Source organism: Raphanus sativus, chromosome 6, assembly GCF_000801105.2.
Source record: "Raphanus sativus cultivar WK10039 chromosome 6, ASM80110v3, whole genome shotgun sequence".
NCBI classification, from domain to species: domain Eukaryota; kingdom Viridiplantae; phylum Streptophyta; class Magnoliopsida; order Brassicales; family Brassicaceae; genus Raphanus; species Raphanus sativus.
The window spans coordinates 52346634-52359747 of record NC_079516.1 but is presented as its reverse complement, the minus strand read 5'-3'; the positions used below and the strand labels follow the sequence as shown (position 1 = coordinate 52359747).

The 13114-nt window shown below is 31.5% G+C and overlaps 4 protein-coding genes across 4 annotated transcripts; 3 read left to right on the top strand and 1 right to left on the bottom strand.

Moving 5' to 3' along the window:
* Positions 1-283: 283 nt before the first annotated feature.
* On the top strand, positions 284-727 carry LOC108806367 (E3 ubiquitin-protein ligase EL5). The gene has a single exon (XM_018578460.2). It carries the CDS (start codon positions 284-286, stop codon positions 725-727), a length of 444 nt encoding a protein of 147 aa, XP_018433962.1.
* Positions 728-4456: 3729 nt separating this feature from the next.
* Positions 4457-5330, top strand: LOC108808804 (uncharacterized). Its single transcript, XM_056987455.1, has 2 exons — positions 4457-4828; positions 4881-5330. The coding sequence occupies exons 1-2, from the start codon at positions 4457-4459 to the stop codon at positions 5328-5330; spliced, it is 822 nt and encodes a 273-aa protein (XP_056843435.1).
* Positions 5331-9107: 3777 nt separating this feature from the next.
* Positions 9108-11197, top strand: LOC108810744 (endoglucanase 14-like). Its single transcript, XM_018582827.2, has 4 exons — positions 9108-9414; positions 9725-10378; positions 10460-10741; positions 10845-11197. Exons 1-4 carry the CDS (start codon positions 9190-9192, stop codon positions 11160-11162), a joined length of 1479 nt encoding a protein of 492 aa, XP_018438329.1. The 5' UTR covers positions 9108-9189; the 3' UTR covers positions 11163-11197.
* A 561-nt stretch (positions 11198-11758) lies between these two features.
* LOC108807378 (uncharacterized) lies at positions 11759-13073 on the bottom strand. The gene is made up of 5 exons (XM_018579656.2): positions 12848-13073; positions 12641-12757; positions 12341-12375; positions 12137-12237; positions 11759-12049 (listed from the first exon to the last, which is right to left on the bottom strand). The coding sequence occupies exons 1-5, from the start codon at positions 13018-13020 to the stop codon at positions 11963-11965; spliced, it is 513 nt and encodes a 170-aa protein (XP_018435158.2). The 5' UTR covers positions 13021-13073; the 3' UTR covers positions 11759-11962.
* Positions 13074-13114: the final 41 nt, after the last annotated feature.

Genomic DNA, 13114 nt, shown 5'->3' with positions numbered 1-13114 from the left:
GAATTCTAACGACTATTGACCATTTTGAAATAATTTTAATTATTGAAGATTGCTTAGTCAAATTCACGAACCATTCGATCAAAATTGACGATTTTTACTACGTGCTTCGAAACTACAAAAATATTATATATCGCCGCCGTTAATGATAAGTCCAGGTACTTTTAAATCTCAACCGTTCACTTCATCGAGATAAACCCTTTATATATACACCTTCAGACACAGCTTAGTTAGTTGTGCCAAATTCTTCAGAACATCTTATCGTCTGAGAATACTTTGTCTGAAAATGTTTCTTGAATCTGTGATTAGGTTCTCTCAGTTAATCGGAGAGTCCGTCATTATCTCCACCGTCGTCGTCTTCTCTCTACGTCTCTTCCTTAGACTCGCTTGTTTCCTCGCCAGCCGTCCGTGGCGTCGCTACCGTACATTCACCATTCGCCGCCGCTGGAGATGGGGGAAGAGAACGGCGGAGGAAGACGATTCGTCGTCACCGTACTGTTCTATTTGTCTTCAAGATACGGCGGAGGGAGAGAAGATGAGGCGGTTAACGGCGTGCAGTCACTGTTTCCACGCCGATTGCATCGATCCTTGGCTGGAGAAAAGGTCCACGTGTCCTCTTTGTAGAGCTCAGGTCCCGCCGGTGCCGCAGGGAAATCCTCTGCTTGCGTTGATTGTTCCTCCCGGCGTGATTGAGTTATTCACTAAAGGAGCCTTCGCCTCCGATGCGTAGGCTTTTAGCTCTGTAGTCCTCATTACATTTGTTCTTTAATTAATGAAAGACTTGAACTCAAATTTATCAATATCTTAGACTTGTAGATAATATATATACATATATAATACTTTTTTTTTAAACAGAAGTTTGCACTCTATAACCACAAAAAAAATTTTTGTCAAGCAACCAAAAACATTACACATTTAGAAAACTAATTTTCTATTTCTATTTGGATATTACACAAATAAGCTGGTGACATACCTTGTTGTGCAGCAGCTCCACAATTCTCTCGAATATATTTTTTAAAAAACTTTTACTAAAAAACCTTTAAAATGATTAAAATATATTTTATTAAAGAAGTAAAAAGTTGTTAAATATTAGATATATAAATATAAATAAATAAATTATAATTTCAAATTATATGGTTTTAAATTCGGTTTTTATAACTTTTATTTGTTGTTTCTGATTTTTTTTTATCCTTTTCAGTTTTTTTTATAATATTTGATCTTTATTGATTTCAAATCAATTTAACATATGACACGAATCATATATTACATCAAAAATATTATTAAAAAAACTTTTAATAGAAGCAACAATAACACGATGTTTTCTAATGCATTTGTGTGATAAACTGGTATAATAAGCTGATTCGTTAGTTTTCTCTTTTTCTATTTTGTTCTCAAAAAGATTTTTTTTTGTTGAAATTTAAAAATCATTTAAAAACTATTTCTTTTTTTTTGTTTTAAGACTTTAAATATTTTAAAATTTTTTTAAACCCCAACCAAAACTTTATCTCTTAATTATAAAACTTAAAATTTAGATTACTTAAAATTAAATATATAAATGTATATTTACATTTTAATTAAAACACTTTGATCATTTTAATTTTTAGAGGTTATATCTGTAACAATTTTTTTTAATGGTTATGTAAGAATATTTCTGTTAGTAGTTATCCAATCAATGTATTTGCGAAAATATTCAGAACTTGAACAAATTATATCTCCTGGCTACAAAACTTCTAACTTTTATTTATCTTTGAAGAACAACATACTGTAGAACCTGCCAAATGATTTTTTTTTCTTTTTTTTTTTGAACAACAACCTGCCAGATGAATTAAACATCATAAATGCCAGCCTTTCAAAATAATATAAAATGGAAAAAAGAAAGAAAATCCTAAAAATCATTTTAAATAGAAAAAGAATTGAAATAGTACAAATACATTAGGTGATAGGAAAATATCAAAACTAGCATTTAATCAATGTAGATTTTACATAATATTGGAGCAGTTAATATCTATGTTTATAATTTTTATTTTATCCTTGTTTAATTTGCCGTAAACCAATGTTTTTCTGAACGATCCGTAAACCAGTGTTTAAAATATTGTTTGTTTTTTTTCTTATCGACAAACAACTTTGATGTATGGAAACTTAATTTACTGATGCGATTTATTCCACATCCACCAAAATTCGTCACCGAATAAAGTTAGAGAATCAATTTACAAAAAGAAATATATAAATAAATAAAAGTTAGAGAATGACTTGTGTTCAAGCAAGGTTGTAAAAGGTAGAGAAATGATGTAATAAAAAAAAAGGTAAGAGAAATACAGTACACTCCTCCTCGGATATTTCTTTTTCTTCACCACTTTGCAATTTTCTTACCCACTGTACCTATAGCCACCATCGGTAAAAGTTGGTCCAAGTCTCCTACAAGTGGTTTTAGTCTTTCAAACAATGGTTTGGTGAACAATAATCGTCTATATAAGACTAAACGTTACACTATTCTAATTAATCATTTAGGAATCTCGTACTTTTGTAATATATATATATACACACATCAGGAGTCTCCATAGTTCTTGACGGATTATATAAATCTGTATGCTTTTAGATAAGTGTTACTTTGCTTATAGTTTTTTTCTTTTTGTGACTGTATCTTGTATATGGTTTATGAATTAGTTGTAGGAAAATTCCTGGCAACTACTCTAACTTAGTAGTTTTGACTTATGAGCTTAGCTCATTGTGAACCTCTCTTTCAGTTATCCATTTATAACACACATTAGTCATCGCTTAACTAAGTGGCCTCCACACGAAATAGCAGGAAGCAACGTTGTCACTATTACAAGGAAATTTGTCTTTTATGACAAGACAAGGTTTGATTTTTCTTTTTTATTTTTCTTGTGTAAAACATGTATAATTTTGGATATAGCTAGCAAACTACTTCTCCAAAGAAAAAAACCAAAGTAGATAAAAAATATTTTCTGAAAAGAAAATAAAACACAATCGAGCGCATGAAATTCCGACTTCAGTAACTTATGTTTGATCATTAAACTAGTTGGACCAAAATAAAAATATTCTGCATTAATTTACAGTTCATAAACGGTATCTATATACATACTCACCACCTTTTAATTAAGTATTAAATAATGTTAGAGTAATTAAATAAAACCCATGAACTCCATAAATGTGAGTTCCACCAGCGTGACGTATTACTATTTCTGTGACTGCTATGTTGTTAACTTATTCTTCACGGATTTTGACAGTGTTTTGTACGTGCCAAAATTATGAAATTCGTACTTAGAGCATCTCCAAAAAGAACACTCTATTTTAGAGTTTGCAAAACTCTAAATTTGAAGTTTTAGTGTGTTCTTCTCCAAAAGAAAAACTTCAAACTTAACTTCAAAGTTATTTGTATTTTATACTATGGTCCATATATTTGTTATAATTAATATAAATCCATAAAACTTATAAATAACTAGCACATATATAAAAATATAACATTAATATTAATTAATAAAAACTTTCAGTAAATATATAAATTATAAATATAAATACATAACTAAATATTAAACTACAAGAAAAAGACACTATATTTTGAAGCTTGCAAAACTTCGTATTTGAAGTTTAAAGATGTTTCTAAACTTCATATTTGAAGTCTAAAAATGTTTTTAAACCTAAAAACTTTTTATTTTAAGGTTTATATTTAGTTTTATGTGTAAAACTAAAATTTATGAAAACAAATATGAAATATTATAAGATATGAACTTTTTTAAAGATTAAAATGATAAACAACAAAATATATAAGAATCATAAAATGGAATAATATAATTGTAAGGACCAAAATGCAAATAAAAATGTGAAACTTCAAATTTGAAGTTTTGAGTAGCGACACTCTATATTTGAAGTTTCACTACTAAAAACTTCAAATTTGAAGTTTTGAAGTTTTCTTTTGGAGAACAAAAAACTTCAAATATGAAGTTATAGAGTGTCTTTTGGAGATTCTCTTACTGGTTACATTTAAACCTAGGCTAAACAGCATTCATTGTTTTTTCTTTTTAAACTTTGATTCCATTGTTGGTTGTTAACTAAGAAATATGAGCTTCAGGTCCATAATATGCTTATTAATCAAGATTTCATCTAAACACATGCCTCTACAACTATTTATTTTCTGATATGTTTATAGAGGTTTTGTGTTTATTATCTTTTATAGCTTTAGGTCTAGCGATATAGGTACTTAAAACTGTTATCCTCTTTGGCTAAATTAAACTACACGGACAGAGGGCTGGGTATCAGGAAGCTTGAAGACTATCAGTCTGTTTTTCAGTTGAAAAGAGTCTGGAACTATTTTTCCTCTCCTGAGTCCCTATGGAGTCGCTATCTATCCAATAATGTCTTCCACCGAAACTCCTACTGGATAATGGAATCTACAGCACGGGTCTCTGCAACGGTGCGAAATATGATCTCTATTAAGCAGATGGTAGAGTACTTCCTCAGGTGTGCTATAGGAGATGGCAGGTCTGGGTTTTTTTGGTTTGACCGGTGGACTGATATGGGGCCTCTGATCTCTGCAATTAGTCCTACAGGTCCAAGAGATCTTCGACTTTCCTTATCCTCTACAGTTTCAGAGGCAACGCATGATGGAAATTGGCAACTTCCAGCAGCTAGATCGTATGCAGTTGAGACACTACAAATAGTACTCTCAACAATGCCTCCACCATCTCCTACAAGAGGTAAAGACTACTATCTATGGCGCAGTGGTTACAGCAGCTATGATAAAAAATTCTCTACTAAGAAAACTTGGGAACAAATTCGAGTGGCTGCTAAGCCAGTTTCCTGGGTCAACTTGGTCTGGTTTAAAGAAGAAATCCCTTGGTGTTCATTTATAACTTGGTTATCAGTGTTGCAGCGGCTTCCTACTAGGGATCGTTTGTCTTCTTGGGGAGATGAACGTTCCCACAAACTGCATGCTCTGTACTTCAGGGGAAGAAACCCATGATCACTTGTTCTTTCGATGCTCATATGCCTCCTCTGTCTGGTCGCATTTTTGTGTTGGGAGTTTTCTACTGTCTCCTCCGATTTTAATTCTGGAGTGTGCATCTCTTCTGCGAGATCACCGGTTCACGTCTGTTCCTGGAGCTGGTTCTGTTCTCAAGCTGCAGGTTACCATCTATTGCTTATGGAGAGAACGAAATGCGCACATCTTCACCACCTCATCTTCCCCTGCTTCGGTGCTGTTCTCCAAGATTGATCGAATGGTTAGAGACATGCTGCTCTCTTTTCCATCTTCATCACAGTCTCAACCATCACTTCTCCAGCTTTATTTATCTTTCATTTTTGATGTACCCTAGCTTTATTTCATGTTGTCCTTTCTGCTATTTCCTTTCTTGTTGTAATAAGTGGTCTCACCACATGATGTAACTCATAACAGAAAATCTGGTATAAATCTTAAAATTTTACCAAAAAAAAAAAACTTTAAGTAAGAATGATTAGAAAATTACTTATAATGAACAAAGAAAAAAGAAAACGAAGCAATAAAAAAATAAGTTTGAGGTTTAAATAAAGAAGAAAAGAGACAAAAAACGAAACTAAAATCTTATACAAAATGTAAGATTCACTGCAGTGACAATATGGATAATAATAAGATACTTCCTACATTTCTAAATAAGTGACACTTTGACATTTCCAAAAAAATAAAAAATTTGTATAATTGATTAATATACTATTATTTAATGTATAATTAATTAAATGAGAATGATTTAAAGTGAAAATTAAATTTAATATACAAATTTACAATGTGATTGTAGAATGATATTTTTGAAACAAAATTAAAAATTTAAAGTGACATTTATCATAAAACAGAGAGTAGAAAATTAGAAAAAGAAATAATAGTTTAAAGATAGCTTAATTTGTTTCTTTTTTTTCTCTGAGCATATATATGGGTCTATAACTAAAAATAACATACATATGTTGACAAAAAACAAATCCACACATATCCACATATCTACTGACATTTAGGGGGATGTATTCAATTTAGCATTTGATGTGATTTGATTTTTAATGGAGTTTTAGATGATTTTAATAAGTTGCAGAGATTTATGTGATTTTTGTTAAACTATTCTAGAATATCACCTAAAACAATGAGATTTGAGTTTTATTTTTTTTAACTAAGAAACTCCACCCAAACACCCTAAAATCACATCAAAACTTTAAAATCCCACAACTTAAAATATTTTCAATAACAGTGGATTTCAGAGTACTTTACGAAATGTCAAATTCAATAACAGTGGATTTTAAATGAATTTTTAAAATTCATGTTTGAATAACAGTGGATTTGTCATTTTAATACAAATTACCTGAAATTCTCAGTTGAATATACCCCCCTTAGTTAATATTTTTTTTTTAAATATTTTCATAACCTTACCTACATAACCTGCGTTATATACCCATCACCAATACATTGCAGGATCTTTTCAGACAATGTGAAGATATCTATAATATCATGCGTTTTAGGCTACAACTTTTAGCTAGTGCTTTTTGAGTAAAAAATATAATTAATGATCCTTAATTAGTCATAGATTACAACTTGTCGATTCCCTATAAATAGTTGAATACATACACATAGATGTCAACATATGTAAATGTTGTACATATGGTCTTGAAATAGTATAAGATTAACTAGAAGTTTAGAACACAATGTCTCAACTGAAAAACAGATATTCACAATGCTTATGAAACTACATTTTGAGTAATGAAGGCTATACAAAAAATGATTTGATATTGTGAAAATAGTTACTTCCATATGATTTTATCGGTGTAAACTTTATATCTTCGGTTTCTCAAAAAAAAACTTTATATCTTTGATTTAGATTATCAAAATTTTAAATTAATTTATATTTCTAGACACAGTTCATATTGATAAAGCAAATAAGTTACTGAATATGAATAATATTAATTTTTTTAGAAAACAAATTATGGCACGTGCAAATACTGTCGAATAATAATTGTGTAGAACTATTAAGAACATTTCCATCCTCACTGCATATTCTACTCCATCTATCTTATTAAAGCCGAAGTACAATTTCGGTGTGTTTGGATACTTGGATAAGAGTATTAAAAAAATTTGGTGTATTTGGAAACATGGATTGTAGTCTTTTTTAAAAAAAAAATTTGTTTGGAAACAAAGATAGTAGTATTAAACAGAAAAAGTAATGGACTTAAGTTATTAAGTCCATTATAAAAGAATGTTGTCAATATATAAGAAAAATACAATACAAAGCCCAATTTGCAATACCAACTCAAATTATAGTTTTTATATTTCATATTAAGTTTTTAAAATATAATATATGTAATTATTTATATGATGATACGTATTAAATATTTTTAATTATATGATTACTTATATGATGATACATATAAAATACAATTAATTATATGATGAAATTATACGATATATAATAATGACTAAGGATGGGTTTTCAGACATCCATACGGGTTTGGTTCTGATCGGTTTGCGTTTCAGGTTTTCGAAGTCAAAGATTTCAGTCCTATTAGAATGTTTCTAAACTTTTGTTTGAGTTTGATTCGGATCTTTGCGGGTTTGGTTTGGGTTTGGATAACCTATTTAGATTATTTTTAAAGTTTTAAATCACTATATATTTTAAATTCTCAAAATCTATAAATAAAGTAATATATTACCTATAAATTTAAATAACATATGTCAGAATACTTAAGCTTAACATATCAATTGGTTTGATTTAAAATTTTGGATACGAAATCAATAATTATTTTAAGTATTTTTGGTGATTTGAGCATACTTTAACTATTTCAGATATTTGTTTTTGACTATCTATATATATTTTCAAGTATTTTAAACCAATTTAAAAGTATCATTCTTGATGTTTTATATACATTAAATATAAAAATAATTAATATATAAGTATATAAATCTATTTTCAGATAAATTCAGGTACACGGATGCTTTGGTTCGGATCCGATTCGGTTCTCTAACTAACAAAATTTTGAATAATTTGAATATTTAATCAATTTATGTTAAGATTTGGTACTATATTTACGGATTGGTATCAGTTCTGTTCCTTGGATTCATTTTGCCAAACCCTAATAATTACATGAAAAACAAATATCATCATATTTTTTAAAAATATACAACAAGCCAAATAAATATGTTGATTGAGGAGCGAATAAAACAAAATTAGAGAAATACATAATTTACCAGAGACACTCTATGTGTCGAATTTATTATAAAGAAAATTTTATTAAAATAAATAAATTCAATAATTACAAACAAATAACATATTTCATAAAATTGAAAAATAATACCCGCGCTTTCGTAGCGCGGATCAAAATCTAGTTTATATTATAGAGTAAATGGAGTGAAAAAATAGAGTAATGAACAAAAAATAAAAACATTACTCTATAAATGGAGTAATGCTTTTATTTTTGTTTAATTACTACTCCATTTACCACTTCATTTACTCTATAAATGAAATAAAATATGGAATGAGGATGGAGATGCCCTAAGCCCAGATGCTTCGGTGGGGTCTTAGAGCATATTTAGTGATAGAGTATCTACCTTACATATTTACACATATTATATTATTGTTATTAAGTAATTTAAAATAAAGTTTAAGTTTAAATAAAAACCAACTATTGAGATAGTGACACATATGAGAGAATTTTTAATAAATACGAAATTAATAAATGCATTAATTTAAAAATATATTTAGAATTTTTAATAAGGTTTTGTTAGATTTTCCTCAATATATTTTGTTATAACTAAAAGTAAAATTTAAATTTATAATTAAAATTAATTTATTATTAATATATTTATAATTCTTAAAAGTTTTTTAAAATGTTATATATATCATAAATTAATATAAACAATAAAATATATGTAGTTAATGAAATAGACCTAATATGATTTTTTATAGTAGATAAATATTGTACTTATCCTTTCATAGATAAGATGGATATATATGGATGGGTATATGGATGGGTATATACATATCATGACCAAAATACAATCTCACAGATAATCACATATCTAAATGTACTTTGTGACTAGAAAATTGTAGTCAAAGATTCTTAATTAGCCATAGATACCATCTTATAGATTCCCTACAAATAGTTGCACACATAGATACATATAAGCACAAGTAAAAGTTGGTCACAAGATTAATTAGAAAAACGATGTCTCAACTGAGAAATGGCTCTTCACAATGCTTATGGACAAGTACTCTGTTCATTGTGCTACTGTCAATGCCGATGACTCATGGGGCTATCTCTGGAAGTTATGGAGAAGCTCTCACAAATACTCTTCTGTATTTCGAAGCTCAACGCTCCGGGAAGTTGCCGTCTAACCAAAGAGTTAACTGGAGAGGAGATTCTGCACTTAGAGACGGTTCTGATGCCCATGTAATTAAAACCCTTCTCTTTTTTTTTCTTTTGTTTATCAACATGAGAATTATCTTATTTAGTACTATGTCATAACCGTCTTTTATTATGTGTACGTTGAGCAATTAAACATGGTATATATATGATCTAATTTTAAAATAAATAAAAATTTATCTTTTTAAAAGTTTAGACTAGGGCTATAATATATCATCATTTTTTTTAGTGTAGCGTTAATATTTTTTTCCAAACAGTCTAGAAATAAACTGAGACGGGCCTAATATAATATTAATAAGTACAACATGTTATATATGTGCTAATTGTAAAAAAACAGGTTGATCTCACCGGGGGGTACTATGATGCTGGAGATAACATGAAGTTTGGATTCCCGTTTGCGTTCACGACGACAATGCTAGCTTGGAGCAGTGTAGAGATGGCATCGCAGCTTAAGGCTCATAAAGAGCATAAAAACGTCCTTGCAGCTCTCAAATGGGCCACTGACTATCTCATCAACGCCCACCCAGAGCCCAATGTTCTTTACGGACAAGTGGGAGACGGCTACTCAGACCACGCGTGCTGGATGAGACCAGAGGATATGACAACTCCGCGTCCTTCTTACCGTATTGATGCTCAGCATCCAGGTGCTGACCTAGCAGGCGAGACAGCTGCAGCTATGGCTGCGGCTTCACTAGCCTTTGCGCCATATGATGCAGCCTATGCCGAAAAACTTATTGGTCATGCAAAAGATCTATTTGAATTCGCCAAGGCTTACCCTGGCGTCTACCAAAGCTCCATATCTAACGCAGGTGGCTTCTACGCGAGCAGTGGATACGAAGATGAGTTATTATGGGCCGCAGCTTGGCTCCACCGTGCCACTAATAACAAAATGTATCTCAACTATTTAAATGAAGCATCTAATGTCGGAGGTACAAGGACTGTTTTTGCATGGGATGATAAGTTCGTGGGTGCACAAGTCTTGATGGCCAAGGTAGGTTTTATATGTCTATTTCCATTAACTTGTGTGACAAGAAGTAAACAAGACTTAACTTTTTAATTTTTGCAAATGCAGCTTGTACTCGAAGGGAAAGGAGAGAGCAACAATAAGTTGGAAGAGTACAAGAGTATGGCTGAGAATTTCATTTGCAACTGTGCTCAAAAGGGCTCCAATAACGTTAAGAAAACTCAGGGAGGTTTGCTTTGGTTCTTGCCGTGGAACAACCTCCAATACACCACCACCGCTTCCTTCGTCCTCTCTGCCTATTCTAAGTATCTTAAAACCGCCAATGCATCCATCAACTGTCCCGGTGGAACTCTTCAAGCTTCTGATCTTCTTAGCATCTCCCGTTCTCAGGTAGCTAAAACGTATTATACAATATAGTACCAATGTTTCACTTGTCTATACCCAACGACCAACATTGCCTAACAATTTACACATGATATATTGTTTTATATAGGTAGAGTACATACTTGGGTCAAACCCGAAGAACATGAGCTACATGGTTGGATTCGGAACTAATTATCCTAAGAGACCACACCATAGAGGAGCCTCTATAGTGTCGATCAAAAAGAGCATCAACGCTGTGACGTGCACGGCAGGGTTTACCAATTGGTATAACAATCCTGCACCAAACCCTAATGTACTAACCGGAGCACTTGTGGGAGGACCCGACGAGAACGATAATTATGGAGATGAGAGGACTGATTTCCAGCACTGTGAACCTGTGATCGCCACAGTTGCTCCGTTTGTTGGTGTTTTGGCCGCCGTTGCTTGATCTTTCTCTCTTTTGTTATGTATCATACAAGAAGTCATAGGGTTGTGATCATTAACATAGTTTTAAAGTGGAAAATGTAACTTCGCTTGGCTAGATAATAAAATTATTTTAGATATTTCTAAATGTGCTCTCAAGGATAATTGGTTTGAATCTTATGTTAACATCATTTATTCCCTCCATTTCAAAATGACGAATGTTTTAGATTTTCCGTTCATTAACAAAACATTAGATTTTAATCATAAATATGTTTTTAATTAACTATTTCTCATAAATATTAAGTAGAAATTTAATGAATACATTTAATTTTTTCAAAGTTTATAATTTACCATTATTAACTAATAAGATTAAAATTTAATTTATATTTTCCAATATATGAAAAATTGCTTAAATATTGATTAGAGTTTATTGATTATTGTTTATGGTTTAACATTTAAAGAGTGGGCTTGAATTTATAATTTCTTATAAATAATTTTAAAACATTTATAAATAATTTTATGAACGTTAATTTTATTTTTTCATGGAAAAAAATAAGATGTTTATAAAAATGATTATCATTAAAAAGTAAATTTGAAAAGAAAATAATATCAAATTTAAAATAAAGTTAAAATTATGGATAATATATTGAAAGGTGAGAAATGTAATGACAAGGTTTCATATTTGCTACAGCGTCTGTTATTAAGCTCGAGAAGCAAAGATAAAAAGCCGATGGGGTTTCGGTTTATGTTCACAATAGATGAAGTCTGGACATGACATTCATCAACAATTATACAGATCGAGGTCGAGTTGCTAGGTTTTTTTTCTTAAGATGTAACACCATACGGAAGCAATGCAGCAGCAACGACCCTTCCTTCTTCATTCAGAATGTTGTAAGTTGATGCAGCATTTCTCTGAATCAAACAATCCAATATATAAAACGTATAAGTAAGCTTTGGGGTGGGGAAAGCTGTTAGGGATATTATAAGAAGGAAACATACAGAATCAACGGTTTCTAGCTTCATCCCAATAGACTTGACAAACTGACGGAGCTCGGGAGTTACCGGGTGGATGTTTCTTCCACAACCAACAATTAAGAGCTCTGAAATGAAAGAAACAAATATTATTGTTACCTGCTAGTTGATCAACCAATGGGAATGCAAATCTAGTTGTTAAAATGACCACGAAACAAATATTATTATTACCTGGAATGGGACGAATTGTCTGGAAGATAGACAAACTGCATCCATGGAAAGAGAAATGTTTTAGCAATAGCAACAGACAACGAGCATAAGAGCAATAGCAACAGACATATACCAAAAGTTTGATCAACACACATCAAAATCAACCCTTGATGACAAGGAACATCAAAAGCAATGACAACTTTCACACAAAACAGACACAAATAGTCAGCATCAGGTTGTGACATATAGAACATTGGTTAGAATCTAAACCAATGACTAGGCAAAGTCTCAACCTTTGGCCTAAATAGAGGATTCACCAACCTATCAGGGGTAATCTCAGAGAATTGACGAGGGGTCCATGACATAAGCAAGTTCCCAACACAGAGCAAGCTACCTTCGTATTTGACTCCATTCACCGTGAAACTCGTCTCGTTAAACCTGCACAGCCCCAACCAACACTGAGAAATCAAACACCAAAAACCCAAAACGTAGATGTTCGAATTGATTGATTTGATTTGATTTGATTACTCTTGGAAGCGGAGCTGGTCTTCGGGGACATTGTCAATGAGATTGATCTGGTCGTAGAGGGAGAAAGCTCGTCTCAGAGACGGCAAAACTGGATTGCAATGCTTTGGAGCTTCTTTCCTCATGCTTTGTATCAGTTTCGGCAAACTCCCCATCGCTTTCAGCCTCGTCGCCATCGTTATTTTTCTCCACCCTCTGCCTTCTGTGTTCTGTCTGTCCTCTCCTCTTATTGTAGCCGTCGTCGAAACATTTAACCAACCGGTTTAAGTC